Consider the following 18,375-nt stretch of genomic DNA (forward strand, 5'->3'; position numbering starts at 1 on the left):
AAAATACACCCCAGTCCTCCACGGAGAGCAGTCTACCAGAGCCCAGCATAATTACCAATTTCCATAAAGACCTCTGGATACAAGCCAAGTCTGTTTCTATAGTTCATTCTAGTTACGGCAGTCAGGAAGTGTGCTTCATTTTACAAAATTTCCCTCCCAAAATGTTTTTTTTAATGGCGGTTAAAGGAAAATTTCTCATTATATGGAAAACTTAACTTCCCAAGGGGACTGTAAGCTAGCTAAAGTATCCTAATCCTAGATCCCCAAGGGGATTGTAACCAATGTCTCATATGGCGCATTACCTGCAGAAGTCACTTGTGTTACTAGGTGCCCGAGCCTGTTTGGATGTTCAGATTCATCCACACATTACAAGCCCCGATAGGGAGGGGCCGGACTGGCTTTTGTTCATTTGTTTTCAGTTGCTGCAGTTTAGGGAGTTGGCTGGCTAGCGTCACGGGTTCCCATGGAAACCACCACCTCCCCGAAGACTGGAGGAGGGGCCCAAATCCGTCCACCGCCTGGCTGCCCCGCCTTGAAGCAGGCAGCGGGGTGGAGAAGGGCGGGGCTGGCGCGCTGGGCGGGGCCCTGAGGATGGGCGTGGGCGGGGCAGGCGCGCGCAGGCTGTGGGGCGTGACCCGGTAGGGGGCGGGGCGATGCCCGCGTGCGCCTGCGCAGTCCGCTCTACTCGGGGCGGCGGAGGTGAAGCGCCGGAGGAAAGATGGACGATTACCAGGCTGCGGAGGAGGTAACCGCCCGGTCGGCGACGGGGAAGGTGCAGGCCGATGATCCTGGGCGTGATGGACACGCGGTCCTGCCCGGGAAGGCCTGGCTGCCTTCCTCCCCGGTTGGCCGAGCCGCGGTCGTCACCGGCCGGGGACTCACGAGCGCGGCACCTCGCCCAGCGGCAGCCTCTACGGTCACCGCCGCTTTCCCAGCCGGGAGGGGCGGGGAGGCCGGAAGGGAATTCGGGCTTCTTCCTGCGCAGGGCGGCATCCGGGCGTTGCTCGGAGAGAACGCCCGGGATCGCAGCGCTGGGACGCCTTTCCCCGAGGGTCCTGCCGGCCTCGCCCCCGGCCCGGTTGCGCAACCGGCAGCGAAGGACGCCGGGAGGATGACATCACCCCCTGCCCTGGGGTCCGCGGTGCAGACCCCCCGGCCCGAAGCGGTGCCCCACGGCCAGGGGTTGGAAGACGCAAGTCCGGACGTTGTAACATAAGAGTCCAGAGTGACATGCATGTTCCCCTAGTCCCTACAGCCCTAGGTTTGCTCTCCTGGCTGTCCACCCCTTGCAGGAGCGCGCACGGGAGAACCTGTCTTTGTCTCTGGGCCGCACCTTGTTCTCCAGCGCCACGTTGACGACCACCGTGGCCACCGGGAATAAGGATAGCACATTTCGTTTTGGTTTGCGATGTCAGTAAGATAGCTCATTCTTGTGGAGGAAGGAAATGGTTTCTTATTGCCTCCATGGCTAAGTAGAGTAACGTACCCAATCATTTGCCAAGCAGAAGGTACTCGTCGTAAAGGAGGGATAGAGTTGATGGAGGCTGCTCTTATTGAATACGTGCTCATCTTCTTGCTGAATAATCGTTCAGGGTGAAATTCAAATACAGTCCTATAGATTATGCAGCCTGTCAAAAATAAAAACGACAGATACACTTATTAAGATCTACTGTTACTGTTTTTGAAATTAAGTTCAGCAGGAATGTTTTGAGGGAACGTAAAACTGAGACTTAAGGACTGATCCTAGAGTTTCAGTTTTGATCTAATTTCCTAACTAGCACAAACTTTTCTATGACGGTGTCAATAATCAGTGTTAGCATGCTGGTAGCAACCATATGAAGAGTGAAAACACGGTTCAGGAGCAGCTAGCAAAGGAAAAGCTTTTCCTCATAAACTATTACCCAATACAGTATTGGAAAATGGTTTGTTTTATAATAATATTAAGTAAAACTTTTTAAAAAAGGAAATGGGCCGGGCATGGTGGCTCGTGTCTGTAATCCCAGTACTTTGGGAGGCTGAGGCAAGAGGACTGCTTGAGCCCAGGAGTTTGAGACTGGCCTGGCAACATAGTGAGATGCCGTCTCTACAAAAACAATAAATTGCCAGGCGTGGTGGTGTGAGCTTGCAGTCCCAGCTGCTTGAGAGGCTGAGGTATAAGGATCACCTGAGACCTGGAGGTCTAAGCATGGGTGAACCCTGATCGTGCCACTGCACTTCAGCCTGGGCAACAGGGTGAAACTTTGACTCATAATAAATAAATAGGAAATGGCTATGTAAGAGAAAGCCCTTAAGACTGCATTCTGATTCTGGCTTTCACAAATAAGGCAGCTAAGTGATTTCATTATTCTAGATATCAGTTGCATATCTGTAAAATGAAGGGGCTGAACAGAGTGATCTGTTGTATACAGATGGAAGCCCCAGGAGGCTGAGATGGTGACTGTCTCATAGTAGGCATGCCATAGGTATTTACTAAGTTGTCTTCCTTGTCCTCCTGCCAGCCTCTCAGCCCAGCCTTTTCTGCATATCCTGACTTCATGGAGATTTCGGGGCCTTCGTTACTCTAGCTTCAATGCATAATTCATCTTTCTTGCATAGCTGCTGTGCTCCCCACTAAAGGCCCTTTAAAATGTTCCTCAGGCTTTTAAATACTTTAACCACATGGAAAGTTATATACAGACTTTCCTTTATGGTTTCAGATCCCTGTAGTCACTTGGAAGGATCCTTTAAACTTCCAGAAATGATTTAGTCTCTAAGGTACTACAGATTGTCATTAACTTGATGAGTACATTTCGTTTCCAAGTGTGACTTCTGAGTACAGCAAGTGAGTTGATCCTCCTGAAGAGAAAGGGTAGGGCCTGCAGCAGACAGCAGCCAGGCTGGAGAAAAACTCATTGCCAAGTCAGGACTCTTGCCTGTGTCCCACCAGGATGTACATTGATGGAGGGCCCCTGGGGCTGTCCTCTCAAAGACATGTCCAGAGCGAAGCACCTTTCCTGGGACTCAGCAGTAACTTGAAACGCTTGTTCCCATGTAGAGCGCATTGCCAGGATGACCTTGTACTCATTCATATCTACCACATGTGAAAAGGAAGGAAAGAAAACTATACTCCTGGCACTAGAATACTGCAGGTAGCCACCTCCCAAGTCACCCAGATTCACTGATAGAGAACCACTGTGCCAGCAGCTGGTTGCTAGTCCTGAAGTAGGACGGCATTGGGAAAGAAAAATAATTATCCGGAAATAGTGTAATCTTTGTAACATTATGACTGATGGTGACTTCAAAAAAAACCCTCTCAAGTTTCAGGCCTAATCAGTTTACATCACGAAAAGAGAGAATTACATCTTCAAAATAGATTGCTTAAGCAGCTTCAGTTTTTGTTGTTTTTGTTTTTTAAAAAGTTGGAGTCTTACTCTGTTGCCCAGGCTGGAATGCAGTGGCACGCTCACAGCCACCCCAGTATTGACCTACTAGGCTCAGGCAATCCTTCTGCCTCAGCCTTCCAAGTAGCCGGAACTACAGGTGCGCACTACCACACCCGGCTAATTTTTTATTTATTGTAGAGACTAGGTCTTGCCAAGCTGCCTGGGCTGGTCTCAAAACGGCGGGCTCAGGCACTCCACTCCTCTTGACCACCTAAAGTGCTGGGATTACAGACTGAGCCACCGAGTCTAGCCAGCTTCAGTTATTTTATACAAAGGTTATTTGACTCATTAAGCTTCTCTATTGGTTAATGATCCTAGCAGCCAGTTGAAATGGAAGGAGATTGAATTTTCATTTAAAGTAAAGTCTTGGATTGTGGTATAAAAACAAAACAAAACAAAACTTTAAGTTATATACATGTATTCTAGTCCTCTGGTTTCTGAGAACTTGTAATGCCTTCCTTGGTAAAGTGAATAGTCTGGCTATATAATTTTCTAAGGTATTTACTTCTAAATTATGTTCATTACCTAAATTGGCATTTATCAATGCAGTGGAAACAGATCTTTTAAATAAATCAAACTTAACTGAATTTGCTTCCTTTCAGACTGCTTTTGTTGTTGATGAAGTGAGCAACATTGTGAAAGAGGTAAGAAGAAGAACACTTGCTCTTTCAATGTGTGATTAATGGCTTGCATGAGAGAAAATGATGTGTTTTACTATCTTGCAATTGCTCCAACTGAGCTTGTGTGTTATGGTGTTTCAAATAGTGGTTTCATTCAATGAATATCTAGATAAAAATTGCTCGCATATTATATAAATTACATATTATAAATTAAATCAGATAGGGAATTTTATATACAAGGCATTATTACTGAATGTTATCAAAGTTTGAATCTATAACCTTTTTACATAAAAGACTTATGGCGGCCCCAGGTGGTAGCTCACACCTATAATACCAGCAGTTTGGGAGGCTGAGTTGAGAGGATTGCCTGAGCCCTCGGGTTCAAAACCACCCTGGGCAACTTGGCGAGGTCTCATCACTACAATAAATTAAAAAAAAACTTAGCCGGGCTTGGTGATGTGTGCCTGTAGCCCCAGCTACTTGGAAGGCTGATGCAGAAAGAACACCTGAGCCCAGCAGGTTGAGGCTGTGGTGGCCGGGAACATGCCAGTACACTCCAGCCTGGGTGACAGAATGAATCTCCAACTCAAAAAAAAAAAAAAAAAAAAAAAAGACTTATGGCACACAAGTAGATGTTTCCAGTGTTTATTGAAGAGTGAGTATAGGAAAAGCAAACAATCAACTTTGCTATTCAGCACCTGGTGGTCCAATCTGGGGCCTGTTCAGTTATTTTTCTTACATCTCTAAACTACATACTTTATTATTTGTCCCGGTACCTCCCTTAGATTTAGATGATGAAGATGAGGGACAAAAGGGCTATTTGCTCTTCATTTGTTCATTCATTAAAAAATACATATTGAGGGAAGATGTAAGGTTACTGACCCCTCTGGAGTTTAACAGGGTGGGCTGGGGTGCAGCAGACCCTTATCAAATAATCACACTGGAAAATGCCAGCTTGCATCTGCTGTGGCACATGCCACAAGACATACTGCTGTGAGAGCATTTTGTTTTATTTTATTTATTTTATTATTTTATTTTTTGAGTTGGAGTCTTACTCCGTCACCCAGACTGGAGTGCAGTGGCCACTCCCGGCCACCGCAGCCTCGACCTGCTGGGCTCCGGTGATCCTTCCGCCTCAGCCTTCCACGTAGCTGGAACTACAGGCACGCGCTACCACGCCCGGCTAATTTTGATTTATTGTAGTGATGAGGTTTCGCCAAGTTGCCCAGGCGGGTCATGAACCCGCGGGCTCAGGCAATCCACTCACCTCAGCCTCCCAAGGCATGGGATTACAGGCTGAGCCACCAAGCCCGGCTTGTGAGAGCATTTTTAAAGAGACTTTGACTCACCAAGTGAGTCTAGGGACTGACTCTTCAGAGTTGAAATCTGAAGAATTGGTAGGAGTAGGGTTATCACAGTAAAAAGAGGGAATAAACCTTCCTGGTCATGGGCATATACAAAGGCCCAGTGGTGGAGGTGTGCATGATGTGTGTGAGGGACTAAAAGGAGGCGGTATGCCTGGAGTGGCGCTAATAGCCAGGGAGCTATCTCCTAGTCAGTTTCCCTGGCTTCCCTGGGTAAGACCGACCCACTGACTGAAAGAAAGTCATTAGATCATCTGAATTTCATGGTACCGTTTGAAATTATGTATGTCACTTAGAGTGGACTATAGTACAAGTTATTGACTAATGCCAGAGTGAAAACAAAAAACAAAAAAAAACCCCACCTGTTTTTGTGAGCAGTATCCAAAAGCAAAATGTTTGTGTTTGACTATATATAAGTCAGCATCAGGCAAGGTTTTCTGGTTGCTTTGCAGGACCTGTAGCAATTGGCTTTTCATTGTTTTTGTAAATACAGCATTGCTTGTGGAACAGTCGGGAACAGGAAGGTGGGCGAGTGACACCAGAACTGGGAAAAGTGGACTTGATTTGCTGGGAATTCTAGTTTGGCCTCTGTTTCTGTTATCTTTTACTTGGTTACCAGGCAGCAAGTACAGTTGAAAGTACACAGCCGGGCACGGTGGCTCACGCCCATAATCCCAGCACTTTGGGAAGCCTAGGTGAGAGGATTGCCCAAGCCCACAGGTTTGAGACCAGCCCAGGCAACTTGGTGAGACCTCATCTCTACAATAAATCAAAAAGTTAGCCGGGTGTGGTGGCACGTGCCTGTAGTTCCAGCTACATGGAAGGCTAAGGCGGAAGGATCACCTGAGCCCAGCAGGTTGAGGCTGCGGTGGCCGTAAGCGTGCCACTGTACTCCAGCCTGGGCAACATAATGACACTCCAACTCAAAAAAAAAGTACACATTGCCATCCTACATGGAAACATGAAGTGACACTGCAGTGTTACTTTAACTTGTATCACGGCCTCAACAGCTTTTTTGCCCCAGCAGTGGGTTATTCTGTCCTCAACTATAGTCTTGGGTCATAGTGAAATGGCGGAGGGTTTTCCTGCTTCCCTGAAAAACGGTGCATTGCAAAGCATGTGTGGCGAGCTGCCAGAGGTAGAGGTTGAACGAAGCCTCCTCCTTCCACAATGCTCAGGTCTAGTAAACTGCTGTCCCCTTACACCGGAACTGCTGGGCCCCCACATCCCTTGTAGCCTCTGAGGTAGGAGGAAACACAGTACAGAGGACTAAAAGGAAGCAGGATGTCTACGATGTGACCACTGAGCCCAGGAAAGACAGGAAGGTGCATCGGTGGAGATCAGGGTATGACCTAGGGAGGTTTTTGTTCCTCAGAAGCAGAGTCACCAGGCCTGCTCCTCACATGAGACTATCCATCACCACCAGTGCAGCTCAGGTCTCCGGCTGCTGGATGCTGTCTGAAGACAGACCTAGGCCCTCACTGAATGTCTGTAGTTTTACTTTAGGTCATACCAGTTATAAAAACTCTTCCCTGGTTTCCAGGGTAGAGAAGACAACTGCTTCCGTGCAGGCACACTGGCCCCCACGAGAAAGGGGTGTTGCTGGTAAAAGACCCAGAAGGCCACACATGGGAACGTTGCACCATCAGCTTAGTAAGGGCAGTGACAGTGAGCAGGGCACACCATCAGAACCTCCAAAGAATACGGCATAAAGAAGGAAATTTAGAATAAAGAACAACATTTTGTCACAAACTTAAAAAAATAAGTTTTAGAATATAAAATGCTGTTCTTTTTAAAAAAAATTTTATCATAAAGATGTGGGGTACAATTCAGGGTTAGGTATATAAACATTGATCATGCAGGTACCCTGGTTGATGAGGTATGCCCCTCCCTCCCCTAGCAGTCTCCCTCAACTGCCAATCCCACCCCCACCCCCCCCAAATGCTGTTTTTTAGTTGTCTGAAAATGTATATGTAGTAACATGTTCCTAGAAAATGCTGGATAAAAGTATTTTTGAATATGATTATTTGGGTAGGTTTGTACATTGCCAGTTGTACAAATAACCAATGAAAATTCATCTATTATATAGTATAAGGTAGTATATATTAGATAGTATTAGTTAAAAGCATCTAATATGCTTTTAAGAAAGGAATAGACTAAGTAAAATATTTTCTAGCCTCAGTAGGAAATAGTGTGTTGCTTATCTCTAAGTAGTCACAGACACAGTGAACATTAAATCCAATTATTAGATTAAATGTCTGAATACTTTGACACATACAGAACTGTAAGATAATGAACATGTTTTATTTTAAAAATGAATACTTTGACAGACTATATAATTATGCATTTTTAAAACAAATGTAAAACTTATTTTAAAAACTTACATTTTATGTACATCTTATTTTACCACTTCTTAAGGTGATATCAGTTCCTCACTGAAGTTGTCCAGGAGCCTTCTGGTCACTGTGGCTCCCCTTGGTGTTTTGTTTTCTAGGCCATCGAAAGTGCGATTGGTGGTAACGCTTACCAGCACAGCAAAGTGAACCAGTGGACCACAAATGTTGTCGAACAAACTTTAAGTCAACTCACCAAGCTGGGAAAACCATTTAAATACATTGGTAATGGATGTTTGTTTCTTGTACATTTGGGGGACGGCTCTTTAACTACTGATCAGAGCTTTGTCCAGTCCAGCTAATGTGGCAGTGCGGTGCCTTACCTCAAAGGCAGTCCTGATGGGAGGAGGTCACTTGTGTAGTACCATCATCATCCAAGTTGTTTGGCTGTTACACGGCAAGCAGGATTGTGCAGGAGTCCAATCAGATGCCATCAGAACAAGTTAAGTGGTCAAGGAGGATGTGCATCTGATCTGTGAATTACCATGGTTCAAAGAACAATTTTTGACCTTATGACAGGTTTACTGGGGTAGTGAGTGCATTTTCAGCTTACATTTTCGATTTACAGTGGGTCTATTGGGACGTAACCCCACTGTAAATCATCTGAAATTTGTCAGTGCAGTGGGATGAGGCAATCTGTACCAGTAAATTTTTTAATTTTTTGAATTGGAGTCTCACTCCATTGCCCAGACTGGAGTGCAGTGGCACGCTCACAGCCATCCCAGCATCAACCTGTTGGGCTCAGGGTAATCTTTCTGCCTCAGCTATTCAAGTAGCTGGAACTATAGGTGTGCACTACCACACCCAGCACCCAGCTAATTTTTTGATTGATTGTAGAGATGAGGTCTCACCAAGTTGTCCAGGCTGTTCCCGAACCCGTAGGCTCAGGCAACCTTCTTACCTTGGCCTCCCAAGGTGCTGGAATTACAGGCTTGAGCCACTGTGCCCAGTCTGCACCTGTAATTTTTATTGTCACATCGGCCATGTCATCTATAAACATGCTAAAAGTAGGCAAAATGACATTCGGGCTGCCAAGTAGGTTTTTCTAATAAAAGTTTGTTTTAATTGAAGTGACCTGTGTAATCATGCAGAAGAATGGAGCTGGATTGCACACAGCGAGTTCCTGCTTCTGGGACAGCACTTCTGATGGTAGGCTTTCCATCGTGTGTGCCATTTGTCATGTGGGCTTTTCCTGAAAGTTTTCAAATTCCTTCTTGGCCCATGCTATTTATTTAAAAGCAAGTTTTTATGAAATATGTGCTTGGGTGCTTCATGTCTTTGAATGCATGTTTATTACAGTCAGCTGTTAAAGCTTATTTTAAAAAAATTATATTTACTTATTGATTTCTTCAGTCTGAGTCTCATTTTGTTGCCCAGGCTGGAGTGCATTGGCACGATCATGGCCATCACAGCCTTGACCTATTGGGCTCAGGTGATCCTTCTGCCTCAGTCTCTGAGTAGCTGGGATTACGGGTGCATGCCACCACACCCAGCTAATTTTTTTTTTTATTTATTGTAGTGACGAGGTCTCGCCAAGTTGCACAGGCTGGTCTTGAGCCCATGGGCTCAGTCAGTCCTCTCACTTCGGCCTCCCAAAGTGCTGGGATTACAGGTGTGAGCCACTGTACCCGGCCTTAAAACGTTTTATCAGAGCCTTTGCCAACCTTCTTTGTCTGCCATGCAGAAGTGGGCACTTGAGTATTGGCCTTGGTGTGTGACACTGGGGTATCAGGTCTCCCTGCTTTCCTTGTTTTACATGATGTCTTCCCCCCCAGGGAGCTGCACCGTGCGATGGGAGAACAAGACCATGTACTGCATCGTCAGCACTTTTGGCCTGTCCATCTGATGCTCTAGCCTGTGACTTTGCCTTTCGTTCAATGTTTTCAGTTCATCTTCTAGTCACCAACCGGGAAGTCAGTGAACACCTTTCTCGTTCTTGTTAGTATGTGTTTTGTGGCGCTCTCCAAATGTAGAGGGAAAAACCAAACAACTGCCCTGTTATAGGAACTGTACCCTGTAAGTCATGAGTGATTCACCATAGGTAGTCTGGAGCCTGTATTGCCACTTGTCTTAACTCTGAATATTTCTTTTCAACGGTGCTACACACTGAAATCTGCTAGTGTGAATCTTGCTCTACTCTGAAATGACTCAAATACACTAATTTTCCATACTTTATACTTTTGTTAGAATAAATTATTCAAATCTAAAGTCTGTTGTGTTCTTCAGAGTCTCACAAATGAGTTCTTTATATTTATTTAGTGGCTTCAGAATCTGTAAAGCTAAAAAAAGAAAAGTTGCCCTTATCCTCTCCATGATGAGGGACTCATTCACCTGGGGACAGGACTCCAACAGCTCCGCAGGGTTCTGGTTAGATTCCCCTCCAGTGTCACACCCTCATTCCGAAGTCTCTGCTTCTAGAGGTTACAAGGGGAGGTGGGCAAGCCTGAGAGCTCTCATTCACATGCTTGGCCCAAAGCTGTAACACCACAACTTTTAAGCCCATGTTCTCTGTAGCAATCACAAATTGTTCCAGTACTTTACAGCTTACAAAACTGATTCATAGTCATTCATTTTGTATCCACAACAATTTGCAGTTATTAAAAAGTCAGAAGATAGGTCTGAAGGTTGCTAGATTGGCTTAACGTCACATATCCAAGTAAGTCAGGAGGTGGGCCCAAGCCCCAGGCTGTGATCACCTTCAATGCTTCTCCCTGGGCCGGGTGAGACATGGCAGCATGAAAAAGCCCTGCTCTCACCTTTGAAGCCCCTTTATGGAAACACTCACGTCTGAAAGGCCAAACTAACTCCACACGCAAAGAGCACACAAATCAAGACACGTATAAGAATTGAATATTACAAATTTATTAACATTTACCAGAAAGGTATGTCAGGATGAAGCCATTCCAAAAACATGAGCTGCCATTAGTAAACATGTATTCACTTTTGCCTGATTGATTTCAGCGACCGTTCTGTGGTGGGGTGACTCTGTGCTCCACTGGCAGTTCCACACCTGAACACACCTCTATCTTGTCTTCTGAGCTTAAAGTTTAGTATTGTTTTAGTTTATACATATTTACAGTCTTTTTTGTAAAAAGGCAGTTTTCAATAGCAGAAAATCTTCCTGTTGTTTCATAGTATGGTGTTATAGTTACCAGCACATATCAAATGTCAAATCAAGATAAACAGCATTACAATATGTTACAAACACAATTTCCCTTTTGCCTGGGGAAAATGTGTATCTTTTTGTTCAAAAGTCTAACTTCTAAGGCAACTGGTTTCTAACCCTCAAAATATACAAATACACTTTAGTATTTTAAGTCTAGTTTTTACTAAGTGTTCTAGAAACATCCCTTTTAATTATCCCTTTGATAGAGTCTGTGTTTTTTTCTGTGAAAAGCATTCAGGAACAAGTCACCACATTGGAACCTATTTAACATAACTACCTTCAGTGAATTGTTCACAAAATACTTGAGGCTGGTGACACTTGGCTTGTAACCTGCTCATTTAGTGAGTTGGATTTACATACTATATCTAAGCTTGTATTGCAATCTGTAATTATGTACAGTAGCAACTTAGGAACCTTGAGTATATTTCCTATATCCCTTTCCCTGGCCTTTCAAATGGGGCTTAAGAGAGAGAATGGCACCACTTCACTGCTGTAATGATTTAATAATAAATCAAGCGGATCTATTATCCACACGGATAAGCTCTTCCTAGGAAAACAAATACCTCTGGTCACCTTCTAGGTTCCCCTAGAAGGGACCAGTATAAAAAAATTCCCAAAGATGATGTTATTCAAACCATTACCATGAAAGAACTGAAGTCAGCCCTTTGAATTTATAATTTAAGTTTGTAAAACTTTAATACCCTTGAAGAAAAGCAATTTTCTTGCTACCATCAAACATTTCTGGCAGACTTTAGTGTTTTAACCTAACATCCATGGCACATATTTGAAAGGCTAAATGCTATATATACTTGAAGCAAATTTTTACATGGAATAGGCAATAAGTTGATATTTATGATACATTAGGGAAGAGAAACTGAAAAACGCATGACTTAATAAAGAACCATTTTCCCTTAAGTACTTTGTAATTTTTTTGTTGCCAACTTAGTTACAAAAAGTAAATAATTCCATATTTTTCATTTCCTTGATGCCATGAAGAATCAATGTATGGAGATACTACTCATCAGCTTATAATTACACTACAGGACAAAGACGTTTTAAAAAGCTCTGATGTGTGTATGACTAAATGCCTTGAGTATTTTACATTTACTGATAAATAACAGCATTCCAAATCATGGACAATTATTTTATAATGATTAAATGATATCAATATGTTAATAAGCACAAGTAAAGTCTTCATCAATTTACATAAAATTATTTATAGTAGTCTTATTAGAAGTTGTAAAATTTGTAACAGAAACTGTTTTTAGTTTCTCTGAGTATACAGAATCAAAGTCATCACATGATTGCAAATGTAAAAATCATGTAAACTTGAATTACCCTTGCAGTAATAGTTGTCTTCACTCAAACATTCATATTTACAAGGTCTTTGAAACAAATGTGAATGGAATCCATATTAAAAGTACATTATCATTAAAGTTTAAATTAGAAAGATCTGAAGTCATAACAAATAGTCTCTCATGAACACCTCTGAGGTCCCAGCCTACCTAAGGTGGATGATAACCGGCACCTCTGAGAGGTCACCTGGGAATCAATGCATAGACAAATTGAGGGGCTGCCTGCAGAGTGGACTGTCCCCTTTCGGACCTCCATTTGCCAAGACGGCATGAGTCAGGGTGGCTCCAGTTACCATATGTGAATAGAGATGTTACGGTGCCCATCAAGGGAAAAGCAAAGGAGACATCTAACCCAGCCTTCATATTGAGTCCTTGCCTAAAAGGAACTGGGAACTCTCCAGGGCCTTCAACGATACCACATACAGCAGTGCCACAGAGCAGTTCATTCACTGACCTGACGGTTGTGTGATTCACAGAGAACAGGGAGCAACTTCCAAGCAAGTTTCCTCCTACCTAAAATGTTTTTCCATAAACCATTGTACTTTCTTTTCATCTAGTTTCTAAGTGTGAAATTAAAAAATTTTTGGCAGTAAGGAATCTATATCATTCATTTAGCCTTCATTTAAAAAAAAAAGCTCATGGGGTCTCATATTCAACAGAGTTGCAGACTGCTGTCTCGGAATGGCAGCGGTTCCCTGCCTGCCCACCCCAAGCTCAAGGAAACCCATTCATAGTCACATATGTATGTCACAGCAACAGAAGCTTCCTCCACAGGAGCTGGTAACTCATGACTTTATCTCAGACTTTCCTTACTTAACTTAGCTAGCCCCCTCAGAACTCCACAACACTGCTCTGTGCTTTGGTGGCGGTGAAGGGCTGGAATCTGGCATCCACCATTCCCCTGCTGAGTTGTCACTTAGATGTTCCACAAAATGCAATCAATGTAAATCCCTGATTACCCTGACACTCAGCCACCCAGGGCACTGGCCATGTCATGAGGAAGGACTGTTCTGAGCAGCACAGGAATACACTGCTCTTTGAGATTAAAAGGTCAAAAAGAGTAAATAAACCAGTTCCATGGGGAAAGGAAGTAGGAAGAAAGAAGAGTCATGCTGCTGTGCTGTGGGCCTAGTCGCAGGGCTGCCCATGAACTTGGAATTAGCGAATTTTTTTTTTTAAGTTCATAATTCACTTGACTAAAACAGCGGTGACTTCCTCCTCACCACTGAAAACATGCAATATTGCTCGTGTGAAATCTTTGTAAAAAGCGTTTGGGGATTTCAACTTTTTATCAGTGCCTCCCTTCCCAAATCAATGTAGCCACCCTGACAGTAAATTTGGCCCAATGTTTAAATTTGCCCTCAGTTTTGGTTTTCCCTTTAAAGATATGTAAACAAATAAGGGGATTATAAGAAAAGTCTGAACAGAAGCAGGAACTGGGAAGGTTAGAAAATGGTCACTGAAGGAAAACGTCCGGGCTCCCTTCCAGCTCACCACCTGCCGAGAGCTCAGTCGCTATCAGACTCCTCCTTGTACTTGGCCCGAATGGCTTGCCCGTTCTGCAGAGGCATTTCTTCATAGTCACTCCTGTTATGAAAGAGACCTTTGATACCACTGGGCCTTGGGCAGCTCTTATGTATTCTTTTCTTTCACACCAAAACACCATTCCAGCAGGAACTCTTTTCAAAGCTTCCCCTCTCAATTTTCTATCACCAATGGATACTGCTCACCCCCACCCAAGTTACCTGTGCCCACCAGTTCAGAGAGAACTGTGTTCCCTCAGGCCGCCCACTCTGCAGGTATTCAGCAAAAGGGAATGCGATAAGTCTAAGCCTGAAGAATATGGAACCAGAAAACCACGGAATGGCATGGCACTCCCAGGTAAATGTCCTAACACCCTCAAAATAATTTTAGAATAATAACCTGCTCACATGGCGAGCAGCCTTCTACAGAGATGGTGACTTACCCATAAATCACGTCATCATCAGAATCATTCAGCATGGAAAATGCGGGGTTGTCTTTCAGCTGGGACTCTGAAAACCAACAAAAGCATCTTTATCTCAAGCAATTTATGTTACGAGCCTTGAGGCAGGATGTCCTTTCCTGGAGAAAGGACAGGAGTCAGAAAGTCAGACTCCAGCCCCAGACTCTACCATGACCTGTGTGAACCTGAGCAAACCATCTCAGGCTGTCTGCTCATCTGTAAGATAGGGTTCACATGGCCAGCCCGGGGGGGAGGCTGTGAAGCCTGTGAAGCCGAGCAAGAAGGGAAGGGACAGGAAGGGACAGGCACGCAGGAGGAGGGACACAAAACAGGCTCAGGAGACGTGGACATGCCCTTCCCTGTCCTTGAACCTGCAGCATGCCACTTCTAAATGTCTTCATCTGTCAAAATGGGCGTAATTGTGCCTTTACCATAATAAAGTTACCATAATAAAGCCAAGGGAGGCCTATTGAGGGAGCTCTGAAAGGCTGAGCACCCAGTATAAAATGTCGGGTGGGACAGCCCAGCTTCCAGGAGTTCCCCACCTTTTCATTCCTTGGGCAAGAGGATTGTTTTGTTTTGGGTTTTTTTTTTTTAGTTGGAGTCTCACTCTGTCGCCCAGTTTCAACTTTTGATGGGTAGTCCCTTTTAAGTCAGGGACTATATTCAACACAATTCACTTCATATGGCCAACGGACACATGGCTGTTGTGGGACACACTAACAATATCAATGTGTCACTGTGCGCTGTCATGACAGAACACAGGTTCATGTACGCCGAACTGAGAGCTGAACACTCACACTTGCCTCGCCTCTCTGCCAAAAGGGAAGGCACTGGGAACCATGGTACCCACGTGAATGGAAACCTGTGAGTGGGTCCTGAATGGACACAGATCTCTGTGCCAGCTACCTGCTCACAGCCCAGATCCGGGCAGCTTACCATACAGAGCATTCTTTGATGGAGAATATACAAAGGCCAAGGTGTAGAGATAGAAGTTCAACAAGCCGTAGAAAGACAAGAACTCGGCTGGTGGCGCTAGTCAAGGGAAGGGACCAGTTCAGTCAGTGGCTCTTACTCCCTGCCGGCCACTCCTCCCAGCCACCAGCAGCCCTGTCCCATGCTGAGCACCAAGTGGTATCTGGGGGTCTATAACCCAGGCGTCAGGAAGCCATACTTCAAGCCCACAGCTAGAGGTCACAACGCCCTTCAAGGTCACAGTAAATAATAGGTGGACTGTGCCCCCTTCTGCCAGTGGGCACCAAGGTCCACAAAGCCATCTGAGGCCCCCTCTCACTGGCACTGAGGACAGGGCCAGAAGGGATAGAGTTGTACGCAAAGGGCAGGAAGGCCCTGGGGAAAAATAATGAAATAAAGAATTGGAATCCAATTATCAAACTAGTCGTTCTTAACCTTTTCTGGATTATACATCCCTTTACAAATCTGGTAAAATCTCAGTGTGAAATTCTGTCAAAAAAATGGAAAAACTGTGCATTAATTCTAAGGATGTGACAATTCCCAAGACAAGAACCCGAGATTTAAAGGATTAAAGGTTGAGGCACTCCGGCAATAGTCCTGCTCAACAGGCCCCGGCACAGTGAGAACAGAAGGATCCTTTCTAGTATTGTACGAGCCCTACACACAAGCTCAACCTGCTACAGTTGTCACGGCCTGTAGAAACTATATCTGAGGCTGGGTGTGGTGGTCCACACTTGTAATTCCAGCACTTCAGGAGGCTGAGGTGGGAAGACTGCTTGAGCCCAGGAGTTGGAGACCAGCCTGGACAACATAGCGAGACCTTGTCTCTACAAAAAAAAATAAAAAAATAAGCTGGGTGTGGTAGTGTACACCCATAGCCCCAGCTCCTCAGGAAGCTGAGACAGAAGGAACACCTGCACCCAGGAGGTCAAGGCTGGAGTGAGCCACGATTGTGCCACTGCACTCCAGCCTGGTTGACAGAGTGAGACCCCGACTCAAAACTAAACCTATATCTGGATATATCTGGGTGATGGGGAAAGATGCCTTTGGGGACAGCGGACGCTCAGATCAGCCCTTTGGCCACTCCTCAGCGCTTGGAGAGTAGCTGGCGACTCCCGACCCACCCGAGGTGTGAAATTGAGACCACACTGCAAGAACCTGCATGGAAGAATGTGGTGTGGACATGGCTCTGGAGCGCTGGCCTCCCAGGGCAGATCAGGCTCTGATACCAGGTAACCGACTTTGAGGAACTGCTTAACTCTGCTGTGTCTGAGCCTCCTGCCTCCAGAGGAGTGACAAGGCCACCCCTTCCTGGGCTGACATAGGGCCACACGAGACAGCACGAGATGCCTCTCGGCAGTGAGGCCTCTGGAGACGGGGCATGAAGCGTTGCAAACCTAATATGTGGACCCGCAAGACAAAGGCGCTCCTGCCACCCAGGACTTCCGTTAAAAGGATATAATTCTGATAATGAGTTGACAGTTCAGCTACAAAGTTGTCTTGTAATACTTGTGCTCCAAACCTTAAATAAAGGATGACAATGCTGGAAAAAAGATGGGCGGAGACAATATGTAAACATACACAAAGAAATGGCACTAGTTACAGAATTTGTTATATTCATCCCATAAATACTGACAGCCTATTAACTGTTATTTCTGCATGGACACTTCAGCGCGCGCACACGCATGTGCACACACAGAACCCTCTGCCTCTGGTTTCCAGGTCTCAGATCTAGGAGGGCTAGACCACCAGCCAGCTGCAGGGACAGGACTGATCCTGGCATAGACCCTGTCACTCTTTGCAGTTGGAGCCTTGAAGCGCCCCCTGGCACACTCCCCCCCTGCTCTCACCCCTTTCAAGACCACCTCCCTGAGGGAGGGTACTGTGCTCACTAAGTCTCATCTCCCTCCTTGGCATAGTGACTCGCACTTTGAGAAAAGGGAACATAGCAGGCCTTTGCTTCAGACTCCCACCCGCTGACGCTGACAACCAGGAATGACTTGGATAACCCAGTTCCTGGCCTGCTCCCCACACCACCCCTTCCCTGTTCGGCTCTCACCAGACAGACTGTTTAACAAAGATGTGAACGAGATCCCTTCCCCTCCCAGCTGAAAGCCCTCCAGAGTTCTCCCATCACTGAGGACAAAACCCAGATGCCTCGGGTGGCTTGGGAGTCCACTGTGACCTCCCACCGGCCCCAGTCACACCTGCCTCCAGGGACACTAGTGTCCTCTGACGCGCCACTAGTGTCACTCCCCCGGAATGCCAGCCTGCTGTTCCATGGCCTGGAGGGGCCACTGCACAGCTTTCCAGGGTTCCTCCTTAGGTATGCAGCCAAATGTCACCCAGAGACATGCCCTCCACCTACCCGCTAAAGCAGCCACTGCCCTCCTGCCCTGCACATGTCCCTTTTTGTTTTCATGATGACACACAGGCTTTGTCTGTCACCTGTCTTCCTATGCTGGAATATAAACGCCATAAGAGAAGGAACCTGCCTGCCAATGTGGGCACTCAGGAAACAAACAAGTAAATTCCCTTGAAACCACATGGAGAAAGATCACAAAAGCATGACACCTTCTAAAATAGGCGCTATAGAGGTCACCGTGAGTAGAGAGTAGTTCCCATCTGTGAACTGGGTAGTTTGAGGGTGACGGTGTGTGTGTGTGAGGGTATGTGAGAGTGAGGGTGAAAGGGTGTGTGAGAGGGTATATGTGTGAGGGTATGTGTGGAGAGTGAGAATTTGAGTATGTGTGTTTGTGAGGGTGAGTGAGAGTGAAGTTGAGAATATGTGTATGAGTGAGATTGTGTGAGAATAAAGGTGAGAGTAATAGGATGTGTGTGTGTATATGTGTGTGAGTGTAAGGGTGTGTGGTGTGTGTGGAGAGTGACAATGTGCGTGTGTGTGTGTGTGTGTGTGTGTGTGTGTGTGTTAGAGAGAGACAGTATGTATGATAAATGAAAGATACTGAGTGCATCACGCACCAAAGACGGTAAATAAGTAATGTCCATGACACACATGCACTCCTATTCTCCATGAATTTAGATGCTGAATGAAATTCAAGCTCATGTGTAAGTCCAAGCTGAGCTCACACACTC

The 18,375-nt window shown here is 45.4% G+C and overlaps 2 protein-coding genes across 4 annotated transcripts in view; one reads left to right on the forward strand and one right to left on the reverse strand.

Moving 5' to 3' along the window:
- The first annotated feature begins 637 nt into the window (after positions 1–637).
- DYNLT1 (dynein light chain Tctex-type 1) lies at positions 638–10,007 on the forward strand. 3 transcript variants are annotated; one of them, XM_008048974.1, is made up of 5 exons: positions 638–745; positions 4,025–4,066; positions 7,901–8,024; positions 8,871–8,948; positions 9,575–10,007. In XM_008048974.1, the coding sequence occupies exons 1-5, from the start codon at positions 719–721 to the stop codon at positions 9,643–9,645; spliced, it is 342 nt and encodes a 113-aa protein (XP_008047165.1). In that variant the 5' UTR covers positions 638–718; the 3' UTR covers positions 9,646–10,007. The 3 variants fall into 3 exon arrangements, with proteins under 3 accessions (XP_008047165.1, XP_021563674.1, XP_021563675.1); XM_021708000.1 differs by having other exon boundaries at positions 707–745; positions 8,891–8,948; positions 9,575–9,645; XM_021707999.1 differs by lacking the exon at positions 4,025–4,066 and having other exon boundaries at positions 689–745.
- Positions 10,008–10,639: 632 nt separating this feature from the next.
- Positions 10,640–18,375, reverse strand: part of TMEM181 (transmembrane protein 181) — a 43,415-nt gene continuing 35,679 nt past the window's right edge. Inside the window, exons 13-16 of the mRNA XM_021708001.1 lie at positions 16,740–16,822; positions 15,244–15,333; positions 14,287–14,353; positions 10,640–13,907 (exon numbers count right to left, since the gene is read on the reverse strand). Of these exons, the coding sequence (XP_021563676.1) occupies positions 13,829–13,907; positions 14,287–14,353; positions 15,244–15,333; positions 16,740–16,822 (319 nt within the window). The 3' untranslated portion in view covers positions 10,640–13,828. The remainder of the gene's footprint in view (positions 13,908–14,286; positions 14,354–15,243; positions 15,334–16,739; positions 16,823–18,375) is intronic.

The sequence above is a fragment of the Carlito syrichta genome, unplaced genomic scaffold (genome assembly GCF_000164805.1).
Source record: "Carlito syrichta isolate Samal-C Ts95f unplaced genomic scaffold, Tarsius_syrichta-2.0.1 Scaffold130390, whole genome shotgun sequence".
Classification (NCBI taxonomy): Eukaryota; Metazoa; Chordata; class Mammalia; order Primates; family Tarsiidae; genus Carlito; species Carlito syrichta.

Bases quoted from the DNA above. Each gene is read 5' to 3' on its own strand.
- DYNLT1 (XM_008048974.1), top strand. From the start codon at position 719: ATGGACGATTACCAGGCTGCGGAGGAG. The intron at 4,067-7,900 runs GTAAGAAGAAGA...TTTGTTTTCTAG, and splicing joins TGAGCAACATTGTGAAAGAG to GCCATCGAAAGTGCGATTGG. The intron at 8,949-9,574 runs GTAGGCTTTCCA...CTTCCCCCCCAG, and splicing joins CTGGGACAGCACTTCTGATG to GGAGCTGCACCGTGCGATGG.